The sequence below is a fragment of the Chionomys nivalis genome, chromosome 2 (assembly GCF_950005125.1).
Source record: "Chionomys nivalis chromosome 2, mChiNiv1.1, whole genome shotgun sequence".
NCBI classification, from domain to species: Eukaryota; Metazoa; Chordata; class Mammalia; order Rodentia; family Cricetidae; genus Chionomys; species Chionomys nivalis.
In genome coordinates, this window is record NC_080087.1 from 69725872 (window position 1) to 69743175 (window position 17304).

Below are 17304 nucleotides of genomic sequence, written 5' to 3' on the forward strand. Positions count from 1 at the left end.
TGGACCTGATCATTTTACTTCTTTTCAACAGTGTGATATCATTGCTTCTCTATGTTGTTTCTGTTTTTTAATTAGTTCTGTTATTTCTGTCTTTCTCTTAATATGTTAATGATTCTTTTATAATTTTATACAAAGTGTTTTAATTACATTTATCCCCCGTCTAAACTCATTCTAGTTCTATCTCCTCCCTTACACACCCAAGAAAGCTTCTATAATCTTTTATTCTTTCTTGAATTTTTATGACTGATAATTTGGTATTGAATGATATCAAAAAGAAATCTTGTAATTCTTCATTGTTTTTCATTCAGGTTCTGTATTTACGTATAAGACTATATAATGCCTGATCTAGCCTCACTCATTCTCCTATTGTATCAAGTATACTATTGAAACATTCTATCAACTTTTTTTTTTACTCTTTAGTCTAACTTGAGAATGAAGTTGGGAAAACTAGTTGCAATCCTGAACAGGATGACCTTGATGTCAATTTTACTTGTTTAACTAGCTTACTTCTTCTGTTTTAAGATCATATGTTGTTACTACCTGGGTTTCTGGATCAGTAAGATCACTGGACATACTTCACAATCAGGGCCAGTCTCTCATTGGCATCCATGATCACCTCTACTGAGGAGTGTTGCAAGATATCTATACTGACTGGAGTCTATATACTCTTCACTGAAGTGTTTTGCTATTTGTTTCTTTCCTCGTGAACATCCACCATTAAATAGAGAAAAACAACCAAGATTCATGGGCTGACAATCATAAGTTGAAATCCTTTTTATCATTAAGTGACCCAAGTATCAGAGAAGGCTATACTCTTGAAGTTTCATATGCAAGACACCTTGAAATAGTGTGGAAACTATATGTCTGCCTCTAACCTATCCCTATCACTCTTAGTGTAGAAAATGAATGATTATGACCTCTGTAAATGAATGTATGTACAACAATACATAAGGGACAGTGTAGTTAGAGGGGCTCATTCCTCCTATTTTGTTGTAGATTTTTCTTTATTTATTTGGTCTATGGGCTAACTCACCCTCATTTCTTAGGTCTGGTATGCTTACAATTTAATTTTATTCATGATAATCACCTGTAGTGAGATGTGCTTTCAATAATGCTTTTGAGTCCTCCCCTACTTTTTAGATTTCTAGAAACAGTGAAGTTGAATCAAGAGCATGCCTTTTCTGCTTTCTTACTGACCACAGTTCACATCTGTCGTCTCACCAACTAATCTTTACCACTTGTCAACTGATGTAGTTTCTTTTTAGATTACATTTTTATAACCAAATTTACTTCATTATTTAATACTTACTAAGAATTCTCAGTTAATGTATCTTATCATAGAATGTTATACATTATGGATGTTGTAGATAGGGGACACCCATTACATGAAAATGACACTACTGTGTTTACAACTTCCCTTGGGAATATATAACACAGGAAAATTTGTTCAGCTCATAAAGACAACACAGAACAGAACAAACAATGATGCAAAGAAGTTCAAATAGGTGAATTTGTGAGTTTACTGATATTAATAATAGCACTATGATTGAGAACTTATTTGCAAAAGTAGGGGAGGACTCAAAAGCATTATTGAAAGCACATCTCAATATGGGTGATTATAAGGAAAACCAAAACCCCGGAGCTCTCTGCATTACTTGCAGGCGGATTAACTGTTGTTAGATACCACCTCTTAAAATTCAGCAGGACCAGTAGCTTACTGTTTCCATAGAAATAGAAAGGTTCACTTTTGAACTTTGCAAGTTTCAACTCTCCAGTACGTATGCTGTTTGTTCACCTGCTGGATCCCCTGAGTATTTCAGCTTCTAACTCTGAAACAGGGATGCTGCAATTCAGAGAAACTTGTTGTATAAAGAACCCTGAAGAAGTGATAATTGGAGACTCAGATGTCAGGAATGAAGGGGAATCATTAATTTTTTTACTCTGTGCATCTTCCTGCAGGAAGTCATGACAAACCTTCACTGTCTGCCTGGCCAAGCCCTGTAGTTCCTAATGGACAGCATGTGGAAATTCGTTGTGACTCTAATAAGTATAACACATTCAGGCTGTACAAAGAACATGGAGAACCTAAACCTCAGATCCATGACAAAATATTCCAAAAGAGCCTTCTCCTGGGCCCAGTGACAAGAGCATATGCAGGAACCTACAGATGCTATGATTATAATTGTCAATGTCCTAGTGAACTCTCATCACACAGTGACCCTCTGGAGATCATAATTTCAGGTCAGAGATCACGTTTGGATTGTCATTTCATTTCCTCAAATCTCCACACAATAGAATTTTCAGGATTAATTTTAGGCAGAGTTTTAGCATCACAAAGTAATATTCAACACAGGCAGTTGGATACCTTGGTGAGCAAAACATAAACCCAAGGACATGTATTTTCTTCTCCCTGAGACGTCATGAATGTTAAGATAGTGTTAAGGAGTGTGAAGTCAGGGATAATTTGGACTTGAAGATGGAATTCAGGTATTAACAGTTTGACATCAGGATAGGAAAATAGCCTGAATTATCCAGGCTCTGTAGAAACACAAGGGACCATAAAACTAAATGAGGAAAAATACTGTTATAAACAGAACCAGACATAAGGGAGACATCCTAATGCTAACTCTTACAGTGGAGGAAGGGTCCAAGTGCCAAGAAAAGCATGAGGCCTCTAGAAACTGGAAGGCACAAAGTAATGAATACTTACCTAGTGATTTCAGCAGTAACATATCCCTGCAAATCACTTATTTATGCTATTTGGGCTTGTTTCAGAGTTCTGATCTTCACAACACTTGTGTTCTTTTTTAAGAATCATATTTGTGGGCCGGGCGATGGTGGCGCACGCCTTTAATCCCAGCACTTGGGAGGCAGAGGCTGGCGGATCTCTGTGAGTTCGAGACCAGCCTGGTCTACCGAGCGAGTTCCAGGACAGGATCCAAAGCCACAGAGAAACCCTGTCTCCAAAAAAAAAAAAAAAGAATCATATTTGTGATGAATTGTTATGATAGCAATTGGAAACTAAGACCGGAGTCAATGTCAAGGCCAATTCAAGAACTGGGCAGAGAAGTATAGTGGTCACTAAGTCAGGAAAGCAATACATTCATTTATTGTAGGAAATAATATTCATGATGCCATATTTCAATAGCCTTACAGAATTTTGAACCATAGATAAGGCCAGAAGAGATTTCATAATACCTACCTTCACTACTAATTATCTTCCCTTGCCAATGATTATAGTCATTCAAAAGTATCATTAAAGGGACTCATAAAAGAACCCAGCCTAAAGCTTGCCATGTTTTCTGTCTTCCCTGAATTTAGAAAAGGGCAATAGTGACTCCAATAGACTGGATCAGGAGACACTTTCTCCCAACAAGTCAGTGAGAAAATACTGTACTGCTACCAGAGCCACAGAAGTCAGAAATGATCAGAGAAAGATGAAAACGTTTGAGTCCAAAGTTGACATAAACACAGACAAGGATACTAGGACACTGACAGGAAGAACAAGTTAAGGTAGAGAATCATAGATTTTCTGGGATATATAGATTAGGGTCAGGTTCTTACTCACAATCTCTCTATTTCTACAGGAATCTACATGAAGCCTTTCCTATTGGTCCTATCAACTCCCCTGGTAAAATCAGGAGAGAAGATGACCCTGGAGTGTCTTTCAGAGATTATGTTTGACACTTTCATTTTGACTTCACATAGAAAGCAAATGATCAATAGCTCTTTCCACCTTCCTGCAGAATCTCATCATGGGGGGTCCCATGCCAGCTTCTCAATAGGTCCTGTGACACCTGACCATGCTGGTGTTTACACATGCTATGGTTCTTATAACCAAACACCATATGAGTGGTCTGAATCCAGTGACCCTGTTGACATAATGATCACAGGTAAGAGGGTGCTATCTGGTCCTCATCTTCTCTGTGATATAGAATCATTATTCTATAGACTTGAAGTCCTGGGAGATGGTGGGGAAAATGAAGGTGAGAAACTTAGAAAAAGGTATCCTTGGTAAATATATCACTAATACAGACAATGAAAACTGACACACAAGATACACCATTGGTTATAATATGAAGCGCAGATACACAGATGTCAACTGAGTCATAATTAGAAGTAAAGAGAAAGGGGTGACTCAGTGAAATTGATATAATCAGAGACAATGGCATCCTTCTACTAATATTCAATGACATCAACAGTTCAGAATTTTGTTTACTTCCTACCTCTTCAATTCATCTGTCAGAGACATAAACATGTCATTTTTCTGATATGAGTTTGTGTGCTGAATGGGCCAGTTTTTAATTAATATGAGGTCCAGATAAAGATGGCACACATAAAATTTTACCTAGTTTGACAGTTCTTCAATTTCTATGTTTGACTGACTATTCTTCAAAAAATAGCATAACCATGGGTAATTGAGCAGACCACCAATTGCTGTTTGTTCTCTGCAATTTCAAACTGTTGTCAGTCTATGTCCCAAATTATTCAGACATTTAAGGATAGGTGAAAAATCTATAACAGTTTCCCCTGTGATACACAGAAACAAATAATGCAGAGACATGGAAATGCAAACAAATAGTAAGTAAGACAGGGAGACTGAGAGAAAGATGCAAAGATAGAAAGGGCTGAGGGAAATGTAAGCATGGCATTTGTGGGAGGAGAAAACCTGCAAAACTCTTAAGCTTGAGTAGAAAATTTGAAAGTAGAGATGGAGAAATAATGGCGAATATTGGATATTTTAAAGCAGAGACAGGGAGACCAATAAGAGATTACACTTGATCAGTATACACACAAATATTAAGTGAGAGAAGATCATCATGTCCCCTGTTTAAGGAAAACAAACACCACATTAATAGAATATCCTGCATTTGGAAAAGTGATTCATTAACACATATTGAAAAAGAGACAAGAAAAAAATTAATTACTCAGAATGAGGTCAGATTCTACATTTTTAATATTCAAAGGATGAGAAAGTTGTAGGTCATGAAATTGGGAAATAACCATGAGAATGGGAAGGAGATTAACAAAGAGGGATGTGTAAAGAGGAAGAATACATATGCCAATGAAGTCAAAATACAGAGAAGAACAAGCAAAGGTATAAGGGAAGGAACTGGGTAGAAAATGAAAAAAATATATATACTATGTGAGGATGTCTTTATGAAGTACATTGATTTATATGCTAACAAAATAACAAGTACATTTAATTAAACTCTTTGTTTAACAGAATATTTGGAAAAACTGAAAGTATAAAAAATAACAAAGGAATGGAATCAAGGAAGGTTGGGGGACAAGAGAGAATGATAGCATAAATGTGATTATGATTAAACATATAGATATATGTAACTACACTAAAAGGAAGAGAGGCCATGAAATAATGTAATTATATTCTAATTTCATTTTTTTAATGAAAACAAATATAAAATACAGTACATATTTGAATGTTCAATAATGAAGCCAATTGCTTCTTAAGTTAAATATATGTTTATAAAACAAATATAAAAAGAAAGATCGTGTGAACCTATGCATATAGAGGTTGAAATTGTCAAAAATGAAACAGGCAAATGTATGATAATAGGATTGAAGTTAAGTCAAAGCATCAGTAAGATAATATAGAAGAAAAGAGGAAGATAGAAAGAATTGGGGAGGTAGAAAAAAGAACACATGAATGTTGGGCTTGAGAGAGAGTGATCACAGAATTGGAAGCAGGGAGACAGAACTCTAAGGAGTGATTGAACACTGGTAAAGAACTGCCCCTCTAACTGTCTCTTCCTCCTTTCTTCCAGGTTTGTACAAGAAACCTTCTCTGTCAGCCATGAGGGGACCTGTGGTGATGTCAGGAGAGAACATGACCTTGTCCTGCACCTCTGACCATCAGTTTGACATGTTCCATCTGTTCAGGGAAGGGGTGCCTCAGGGACATGGGCTGCCTGCAGAGCAGAGCCACAGTGGGACATTCCAGGCCAACTTCCTACTTGTTACTATGATCCAGTCTGGGACCTATAGGTGCTATGGCTTTTTCAGGAACTCTTCCCATGTATGGTCATCCCCAAGTGACCCACTGTACATTTCCGTCACAGGTAAAAAGGTCTTGTATATTCATCATGTCTTTTGACTAATGAAACTCTAAAACCATTTCTGAGAACCATCCTACTGATGATGGAGAGACTCAGTAAATACACATATACATAATCTATATATATATATGTGTGTGTGTGTGTACATATATATAAATATATATATATATACATACACATTTAACAATATTAATCAAAAACAAAGAGGCTATCACGATAAGGAATTGTGTAGAAAAACTTGAAGGAAGGCTACCTGAGTGGAGCTGGAGAGACGACAGGGATAGGGTAAAAGATACAATTATATTTAATTTTAAAACTTTTTTATTTATTTTGAGAATTAATATCATATCACAAAATAATAGACAAGGCATTTCCTCAACAATCCTTATCCTGATTGGTCAACCACACTGGAATGTATAGGTCTCCAGGGAGAATTAGAAAGAGGTCAGGACAGACTCATTAGGGATAAGCTTTCAATCAGTTTGGGTAGGTCACAGATGGAGCAGTCCTGATCTCTGCCTCACATAGATATCTCCATGGTATTCCCATTGACTCATCACAATTTGAAAACAAAACTTCAAAGCAAACCACCTAATGGCATCATATAACACTAAAGACTCAGCACTAAGAGGAGTGGAATATTAGGAGTGGGTGCTACTTACTATCCAAATCCAAAGGTCTTTTGAAACAGGGAAGGCACAAAGTCTTTGATGAACTCTCTCTCTCTCTCTCTCTCTCTCTCTCTCTCTCTCTCTCCTCTCCCCTTCCCTAGTAAACTCATCAAGAAACTGTACTTCATGCATTGAACCAGACTCCAAAACTAGTGAGTAATTTTTCCTCTTCTCTACCATGGAAACGTAGGGACCAAAAACTCTTGGGTTTATGTTTTGACTCAGATCTCTCACAGCTCAGTAGTCTTAGCATCATCATCTCCTCTCTGTGATTCTTATACTCTGCAATATCAGAAGTTTGGGGGAGTAGAGTAAAAACTGTATCTGAGATCTCCTACAAGTGAAAAGGAGAGCAGATTTTACTCCCTTCCAGGGATGACAAACTGCTCATTCTATTTCAGCTCCTCCTGGAGAAAATGAGAAAGGAAGTACATGAGAAGAAAGAATGATTTTATAAAGATGTTGCCTATGATGGAATAGACTTGACTTTACTTTTCTCCTGAGAGAGAATTCGTTGTTTGGTTCAAGAGTGTTATAGATGTAGAAGTTGCTAAACAGATTAACTGAACACTACTATCAATCTCAGATTAAGATAGTAAACACATGACCTCTACCTGGTGTCCTTCAGGTCTCTGCCACATGCATAATGCATATATGTTCATGGAGGTGTAGACTTCTTAAGGAGCATGGTCATCTTACTAGCAACAACTCTCCTAAAACTGACACTCCTCTTCCCAGCAGTTATCAGTTGCCTACAGCCCCTTGACCAGGGGTAGGACATCAAGATTACCTTGTCTTTCCACGCTGGGAATTTGTCTGGCTTGAACTTGCAACACTCTTGGGCTTGCTACCATGACCTCTTAGAAAGTTTATATATTCAACTGCCCTGCAGTGTACAGAAGACAGTTTCCTTATAGTCATATAGAGCCTCTTTTGCAATCTCTTCTTCCATCTCTTTCACAATGATGGTGAATATTTGGAGAAGGATATAAGATGTTGATGTCTCATATAAGGCCAACAATTCTATGATCTCTTATTTTCAACTTTACCCAGTTGTGGGTATCTCTATTGATCACCATCTATCACAAATATAGACTCAACTGCTGAGAGTTGAAAAATGCATTAAAATATGGTTCTAATAATAACTCATTAAGAGTCAGTTTAATACTATTTCCATTGAGATGTATATTATTAGTAGATTCTCTATCAAGACTCTTGCCCTAAAAATATCATATTAACTATCCTCCAATCAAAAATGTTGTGGAACAATCATCTTTTATCCTGTCACTTGTATTACTTTTAATAAAACACTGGTTGACCAGTAGCCAGGCATTAAGTATAGGTGGGGCAGTCAGGCAGGAAGTAGAGGTGGGGCAATAAGAACAGGAGAATTCTAGGAAGAGGGAGGAGACAGTCTGAAGGAGTCAGTCTGCAGTCATCAGCCAGACACAGAGGAAATAAGATGAGAATGCCTCACTGATGAAGGTACCAAGCCATGTGGCTAACACAGACAAGAATAATGGACAATTTAAGATGTAAGAATTAATTAATAAGAAGCCTGAAATAATAGGCCAACTGGTTTATACTTAATGTAGACTTTCGTGCATTTCTTTATTTTTTTATTTTTCCATTCAGAAATTTACACTTTTTCCAATCCTCCCATTTAACTCTCACTCCCCCACTAAACCTTTTCCCTCCTGCTCCCTCCTTAAGAGAAGGCAAGGTACCCTGCCTGTGGGAAGTCCAAGGCCCTCCTCCATCCAAGCCTAGGAAGCTATGCATCTAAATAGACTAGGGTCCCAAAAAGCCAGTACATGCAGTAGAAACAGGTCCCAGTGCCATTATCAATGGCTTCTCAGTCTGCCCCCATTGTCGAGAGAGTCCAGTTTGGTCGCATGCTCATTCAGTCCCCGTCCAGCTGTATTTGGAGAGCTCCCATTAGAACAGGCACACTGTCTCAGTGGGTGGACCAACCCCTTATGGTCCTAACTTCCTTACTCATCTTCTCCCTCCTTCTGCTTTTTAACTGGACCTTGGGAGCTCAGTCCATTGCTCTGATGAGGGTCTCTGTCTCTGTCTCCATCTATCACCTGATGAAGATTCTATGGTGATATTTGAGATAATCATCAGGCGCCAGTTCAGGTCCTGCTCCTCTGTTGCCCAAGGACCTAGCTGGGGACATCCCCATGGACACCTGGGATCCCCACTAGAGCCAATTCTCTTGCCATCCCTAAAATGGCTCCCTTAATGGAGATATCTTCTTCCTTGCTCCTATATCAGCCCTTCCTCTACCTCCACCCTCTCAATCCCCAAAGCTCTTCCCATTTTTCCCTTCTTCTTTCTCAACCCCCTTTCCCCCAAACAAACCCCTACCCCTACCCCCAACCCCATACTCCCAACTTTTTTCCGGCGATCTTGTTTGCTTCCAATTTCCAGGAGGATCTATATATGTTTTTCTTTGGGTTCACCTTGTTATTTGACTTCTCTAGGCTTGTGAACTATAGGCTTAATGTCCTTTGTTTATGGCTAGAGTCCACTAATGAGTGAGTACATACCATATTCATCTTTTTGGGTCTGGGTTATTTCACTCAGGATAGTGTTTGCTGTTTCCATCCATTTGCATGTTCGCTGGATTCTGGTGTAATCATATTGCTTTTCGGGTTGGTGGAGGAATTCTTGCATTGGCGCCTTCCCATCTCTTCCTTCAAATGCAGTCAGGAGAGTCTTGGTGTCTTGGTACAATCTTTGCTGTGGCTAACTGTGTACTTGGGGGTTTTTCTTGGTCTGCCGTCTCTTAGGTCCCCTCAGCACTGCAGTTGGCTCTCAGATCCCCTCCACCCTGAAACAGGCTGTGGTGGTGGATCTAAGGACCCCACAGATGGAAAGGAGTGCTTGGGGGCAAGATGGGATAGGGTAACTAGGGAAATCCAGTAGCTGGGGAGACACTCCACTGAATGGCCAGAAAGTTTAGGGAATTGGAGGGGGCCTGTCCTCCGTTCCCAGGGCATCTGGCTGGCCAGGTGGGCATACACTTACCCCTTCAGATGGATCTCCTTGTACAGGAGCAAGGCTTCTTGCTGGCCAAGGACCTCTCAGACAAAAGGGAGGGCTTGCTAGGTGCAGTCTCAGTGGAACAAAGAAATTCCTGCAGCAGTTGCACTCACTACTTTGTCCCCAGACCCTCAGCCCTGAAGCAGGAGAAAGGCAGTAGCCAGGGAGAAGCCCCGCTGAATGGCCAGAGATTTTAGGGGATTGGAGGGTGTCTGTGCTCCTTTCCCGGGGTGTCCAGCCACCAGCATCACTTTACATACATTTAGCCCAACTTTCATATATTTCTTTGGGCTTGAACAGCAGCAGGACCAGGCAGGACAGAAACTTATGTCAACAAATAAATATTATTAAATCTATCAAAATGGTGATCCTAAGATTTACCTCTTATTGGATTCATATCTTCCTCCAGATAACCACAGGAATAAGCATATACTGGTGGGGCTGTCAGCGACCATGATCCTTGTCTTCCTCATCATCCTCCTTTATTCTTATTACTTCGTTAAAAACAGTAAGTCTCAGGAACAAGCCAGTGAATGTCATCTGTGTAGAGTGAGAAAGCAAGACCAGAGAAATACAGGTGTGGTTTTATTTACAAAAGGATACTTGGGCCGGGCGGTGGTGGCGCACGCCTTTAATCCCAGCACTCGGGAGGCAGATGCAGGCAGACCTCTGTGAGTTCGAGGCCAGCCTGGTCTACAAGAGCTAGTACCAGGACAGGAACCAAAAAACTACGGAGAAACCCTGTCTCGAAAATCAAAAAAAAAAAAAAAAGAAAGAAAGAAAGAAAGAAAGAAAGAAAGAAAGAAAGAAAGAAAGAAAGAAAGAAAGAAAAGGAAAGGAAAAAAGAAAAAAATAATGGATACTTGGGCCAATGCAGGTAAATTGAGGCAGGGTTTTCTAAACAGGAAAGAAAGTCTTGCTCTTTCCCTTAGCTCTCAGATAACTAATTCATCCATGCATTTTTGCATCTTCATATTCAAAATATGCTCTAATATCTAGGAGAAGATATTATAAGAAAGAAAAAGAGAAAGGAGAGATGGAGAAAGTAAGGGAGAGTGAGAGACTATACTGAAGAAAAATTTACTAGGGTACAGTATTGTGGGATGGAACTACAAATATAGAGTACAGATGTTTTGATTTTAATTTGTGGCAGGTGAACAACCTTGGGTTTTACCATATCTCTCACTAGCACTTTGATTTGAAATTATACTGCAGAAAAACTTTACTATGTGTGTTTGATTACATCTTTCCCCTAAAAATGCAGCCACTGTGGACCAAGAATCTGAAGTGAGACCAACACTGAACAGGCAGGTGGGTCCTCCTGAGTCTGTTCTCTTCCATGTGTTTTAATATTTCTTCATTGTCTGCAAATCATGTGCATACAGCATCACTTTAAGTTTACTTCTTTCTAGGACATTGAAAGACAAGAAGTTCAGGAGGTGACGTACTTAGACTTGGATCACATCTTCAAACAAAAATTGACCACTTCCATTTCCCAGATTCCCAAAGAATTTTCCACAGATCCCAGTGTGTACATGGAAGTCAGGAAATGTTAATCTGAGATGAAAGATCTTCTTCACCCCATGACTTCTCACAGAACTGTCTCAACAAATCTTCTATGGAGACCACAGACCTTTCTCCAGCAAAGGCTAATATATACAATGAAATAACATCTGGAACCTGAAGACAGAAGTCCTTAACTTTGGAACCATCCTTCACGATTCTAATATAGTTTGGAAAGTAGCTTTCCATTATTTACAAATATTATGACCCTCATTACTCACTCCAAATAAATCAAACTTTAGTACTTTGTCCATGAGTCTCTGTTTCATTTCACTCTGGCAGAACTTTACAACATGACTAGCTGTAAATTCTAGATCTACTTGAAGATGTAATCAAGATGAGTACTTCACAATTCCATATCAAGAAGAAACTCACTCTTTTTTAGTATGTATTTCTAATGCTTAATAATGTTATACAACAAACTGGATCTCATGACAAATTTCTATAGGTATTTTTTCTTTCCTTTCTTTTTTATTGGTTTTATTGAGCTATACATTTTCTCTCCTCCCTTTGCTTTTTGTTTCTCCCCTTCTATCCTCTCCTGGTGATCCCCACACTCCCAATTTACTAAGGCCATCTCGTATTTTTCTTCTTCCTATGTAGATCCATGTATGTCTCTCTTAGGGTCCTCTTTGTTGCCTAGGTAGTCTAAGGTTGTGGACTGTAGGTTGGCTTTTCTTTCCTTTATGCCTAGAAACCACTTATGAGTAAGTACATATTATATTTGTCTATCTGGGTCTGGGTTACCTCACTTAATATGTTTTTTCTATACATATCCATGTGTCTACAAATTACAAGATGTCATTTCTTTTTCCACTCTATACCATATTTTCTTCATCCATTCTTCAGTTGGGAGGCAACTAGGTTGTTTCCAGGTTCTGGCTATTAAAAATATTGCTGTTATGAAAATAGTTAAGAATGTGTCTTTGTGGTATGATTGAGCATCCTTTGGGTATATACCCAACATGGTACTACTGGGTCTTGAGGTAGATTGTTTCCTAATGTTCTGAGAAATTGCCATACTGATTTCCAAGCAGCTGTACCAATTTGCACTACCATCAGCAATGGCAAAACATTTCCCTTAGCCCACATCCTTTCTAGCACAAGCTGTCATCAGTGTTTTTAATCTTGGCCATTCTTACAGGTGTAAAAAGGAATCACAGAGTTGTATTGATTTGCATTTCTCTGATGGCTATGGATGTTAAACCTTTCCATAAGTGTCTTTCAGTCATTTGAGATTTGTCTGTTAAGAGTTCTCTGTTTAAATCTATATCCCATTTTTATTGGATTATTTTTTCTTTTATTTTTTTCTTTTGATGTCACGTTTCCTGAGTTCTTTGTATATTTTGGAGATTAGTCCTCTGTCCAAGTAGTCTGCCACTTTGTCTTATTGACTGTGTTCTTTGCTTATAGAAACTTCTCAGTTTCAGGAAATCCCATTTATTAATTGTTACTCTCAATATCTGTGCTACTGGGGTTATTTTTGGAAGTGGTCTTGAGGCAGGGAAATGGTGCAAGCACAAGAAAGAGCCTGCACACTCACAATGAATAAGCAAAATTGGTCAAAACAGCCTGTCAGCATAGCAAAAGCATGTTAACTAATGACATGCACTCCTAGCCAATCACAACATATCAGCCCTGACCACCAGTTTCAAAAGGATCAACTAAAAACGTTCCTGCAGAAGCTTAATTTCCCTAACTCAATAAAAACCCCTGAACTTTTTAAGGCAAAGAGCTTCTATATTAGAATCTCTTGGAGTCTATGCCTTTGACTCCACATCTTCTCACCCCCTGCCCTCGGGGAAATGGGAATTGCACAACTAGTAGCAACAACTACAAATTGGTGACCAGCATGAATGGACCTCTTCCATTGCTTACTTCTCTGGGTCTCTTTTGGGCATTTTTCCTTCTTGTTTGCTGCTCCAGCTGCTGTCCCCATCCCAACTCTCTGCCATCATGCTGAGATTGCCCCCTTTGGCTGTTTTCGGTGAGTTGACCCCTATTTTAGTTTTCTAAGCCCTTGGGGAGTTGGGGCTTTCTTCTTATCCCTATGTTTTCTTTTCTTTCTCCTATTTGTCTTCCTGGCTAGGAACTCTCCATTGTCATTTAGTTCATTCTAGTACCTCCATGTAAGGACTGACCACCCAGGAGGTAGAACCAAAAAAAGACAGGTCTTTTACACTATACTGTGTGAGCATAGGGTCATGGCCTAACAAAGCACAGAAGTCCCTCACTATAAACAACACACTCGATCCACAAACACTACTTTCCCTTCTGTCCTTGCCCTTGTGCTAACGCTGACTCCCTCAGAGCCTGAGAGCAATTGGCAATTTTTGCCAGGGGGCCACTCTTTGGGATTGTCTGAAGGCTTTCTTGCTTTACAGGGAGTCCCAACTGCTCTTTAGAGTGTAGACTGTTGGATTTCCTCTCCTAGTTTCTCTTCTCAACTAATTCGGTTATTTGACCACTTATTAAAGACCTTTATGGTGGTGACTGGTCTCATAGTTCACAGGAAGATTTTTACTGTTTGACTGTGGTTGAATCCCTTTTCCCTTATGGGATTGGGACATTCTCCTCAAATGGTGGGTGACTACTTCCAATAGCTTGACCCTGGAACTGAGCCCAGGGACCAAGAAGCAGTTGTTTCTGCTCATCCTTTGTCTTCTGGTGACTCTCTTCTTTGCTATCCTTCCTCATAGTCTCCTCCTGAGGCCCATCATGAATACTGCCCCTTCCCCAGAGGATGGGGCATTCCCTTCTCTGCCAACGCTGCCAAAAGTTCTGTGAGTCTCATGCAAGGGCTATTGCCCTGAATCTTGCCCATCCTTTTCACCTCTACCTGGTCTCCCACCCACAATATACAGAGCCTGGAGCAGAAGCTGCCTTTTCTGGCCATTTTGTTGAGCTATTACAGTAGCACTTCGAAGATGAGGTGGTCCAGGCCTTGGGCTCACTCTCCCCACCTGTCTTGACCCCATTGAATCCTGGTGTGGAGATTACACCACCATATGATTTGTCCCTTGACAGCAGCAGGGTATGTGGGACCCTGGCTGTGTTAGGCCCATGTATATCTTCTGATGGCCTAACTGGCCCACTTCCTTCCTCAGTCTCTTCCTCCTCTACAACATCCTCAAAGCCAAAGCTCAGGAAATGCTTTCCCCTTTCTTAATGGGTCGCTCAGTCAGAGATTCTATATGAGGCATCCTGCTGAGAAGCCATTGACAATTCCTCCCTAGCTTGGCCTCTGGAAACCACGTCAGGCCCTCCAATCTTAGGTGGAAACAGCAACTCCAACTCCTCTGGTGGTGCTGGGAGAGTTGGCAAGGGATTGGCTAGTGATGGCACATCCCCTGGAGAAAGATAGACTCATCACTTCGAGAGGCTGAGACTGTGTCACAGAGGGGTAACCTTGAAAGACAGAGCAGGAATGGTACAGAGAGAAGAGATGCTCAGTTTTATGGGGCTGAAGAAGCTTCCCCTGACACAGTAGGACTGGATAATGGAGGAGGGGTGGCTGGGATGACCTCAGGAGGAGGAGCTTAGCCTCAGTGGCAAAAATATCACCTACTACGTCAAAGTGAAGGAGAAAGAGGAGGAGGAAGTGGCTTGAAGTTCTTCGTACCACCTAAGGCATCCCAGCCCCAACTCAGCATTTCCTGTTCTACTATCACTGATTCCAATGGCCATAGCCCTAGAAATGCCTGACAAGGAGAACATGTTTGTGGTTAAGATAGAAGGCCCTTTAGAGTACATTCTTGAGACAGCAATGCACTTCATGTGAAGATCTGGATGTCTGATATCCAGGAATCCCTAAGCCCAGGAAGCTGCCCTGCTATCGGCCCCATCCCATGGCCCTGTCCCTGGCTTCTGGGACCTCTTTCCTCACAAAGGATAACACAAACAGCCTGGAGTTGCCCTTCCTGAATCATCCAGAGTCTGCCCAGCTAGGATCTCATGCTGGGACCCAACAAGAGTAACAACCTTCCTCAACACCCAGTAATACTACTTTGGGGTATATAACCAAAGGATGCTCAATCGTGCCACAAGGACATGTGCTCAAATATGGTCATATAAGCATTCTTTGTCATAGCCAGAACCTAAAAACAACCTAAATTTCCCTCGACTGAAGAATGGATAAGGAAAATGTGGTACATTTACACAATGGAGTATTACACAGCAGAAAAAAATAACGACATCTTGAAATTTGCAGGCAAATGGATGCAGCTAGAAAACATCATTTTGAGCGAGGTAATACAGACTCAGAAAGACAATTATCATATGTACTCACTCATAACTAGTTTTTAAACATAAGACAAAGAAAATCAGCCTACAGGGGCCTGGGCGGCAGAGGCACCGGCAGGCAGGCAAGTCCGGGCGGCGGAGGCACCGGCAGGCAGGCCTAGGTGGCAGAGGCACCGGCAGGCAGGCAAGTCCGGGCGGCCGAGGCACTGGCGGGCAGGCGGGCCCAGGCCGCGGAGGCACTGGATGTGGGATAGTGCAGGCAAGAAACAGTGAAGCCCGCACTGAGAGCAGTTTGCCCCGCTACAATTAAATCAAACCCAATAGATAGCATCAATAAGAGGAGATGGGCAGACGCCAAGGCAAGAATTCACCCAACAATCTGAAAAACAACATGAAAACACCAGAACCCAATGATCTTACAACACAAGGACTTGAACACCCTAACACAGGAGAAGAGGAAAAAACTGACTTTTTGAAAGCAATAGAGTCCCTTAAACAACATGTAAAAAACGCCCTCATAGAAATGGATGAGAAGTATAACAAAAAGTTTGAAGAAATGAGTAAATACGTAAATTATACCCTGGGAAGCCAAGAAAAAACGATCAAACAGGTAATGGAAACAGTTCAAGAATTGAAAACTGAAATGGAAGCAAGGAAGAAAACACAAACTGAGGACCAGTTGGATATGGCAAATATAGGTCAATGAGCAGAGACTACAGAAACAAGCATAATCAATAGAATACAAGAGATAGAAGAAAGAATCTCAGATTCTAAAGACACCATAGAGAAAATAAACAGACTGATCAAAGAAAACACCAAAACCAACAATTTCTCATCACAAAACATTCAGGAAATATGGGACACAATAAAAAGACCAAACCTAAGAATAATAAGGATAGAAGAAGGAGAAGAGGCACAGCTCAAAGGTCCAGAAAATATTTTTAACAAAATTATGGAAGAAAACTTTCCCAACATAAAGAAAGATATTCCTTTCAAGAAGCATACAGAACACCAAACAGACTGGATCAAAAAAAAATGGCCCCTCACCATATAATAATCAAAACACAAAATATACAGATTAAAGAAAGAATATTAAGAGCTGCAAAGGAGAAAGGCCAAGTAACTTATAAAGGTAAACCGATCAGACTTACACCTGACTTCTCTATGGAAACCATGAAAGCCAGAAGGTCCTGGATAGAGGTACTACAGAAACTAAGAGACCATGGATGCAAACCCAAACTACTATACCCAGGCAAGCTATCGTTCACTATCAATGGAGAAAACAAGACATTCCAGGATAAGAACAAATTTAAACAATACGTTGCCACAAATCCAGCCCTACAGAAAGTAATAGAAGGAAAATCACAACCCAAGGAATCCAACATTGCCAACACTGCATACAATAACCCAGGCATCTAGCGACCCTTCAACAGCACAACTCAAAGAAGGGAGACACACAAACTCTTCTACCAAAACCAATAAGAATAACTGGAGTTTACAACCACTGGTCATTAATATCACTTAATATTAATGGTCTCAATTCTCCAATAAAAAGGCACAGGCTAAGAGATTGGATACGAATACAGGATCCAACAGTCTGCTGTTTGCAAGAAACTCATCTCAACCACAAAGACAGGCATCTACTCAGAGTAAAGGGTTGGGAAAATGTTTTTCAAGCAAATGGTCCTAAGAAAAAAGCA

At 40.2% G+C, this 17304-nt stretch overlaps 1 protein-coding gene across 1 annotated transcript in view; it reads left to right on the forward strand.

Moving 5' to 3' along the window:
• LOC130868132 (killer cell immunoglobulin-like receptor 3DL1) overlaps positions 1-11355 on the forward strand; it is a 42986-nt gene extending 31631 nt beyond the window's left edge. Inside the window, exons 3-9 of the mRNA XM_057760383.1 lie at positions 1960-2241; positions 3588-3893; positions 5787-6093; positions 6863-6900; positions 10209-10334; positions 11064-11110; positions 11212-11355. Of these exons, the coding sequence (XP_057616366.1) occupies positions 1960-2241; positions 3588-3893; positions 5787-6093; positions 6863-6900; positions 10209-10334; positions 11064-11110; positions 11212-11355 (1250 nt within the window). The remainder of the gene's footprint in view (positions 1-1959; positions 2242-3587; positions 3894-5786; positions 6094-6862; positions 6901-10208; positions 10335-11063; positions 11111-11211) is intronic.
• Positions 11356-17304: the final 5949 nt, after the last annotated feature.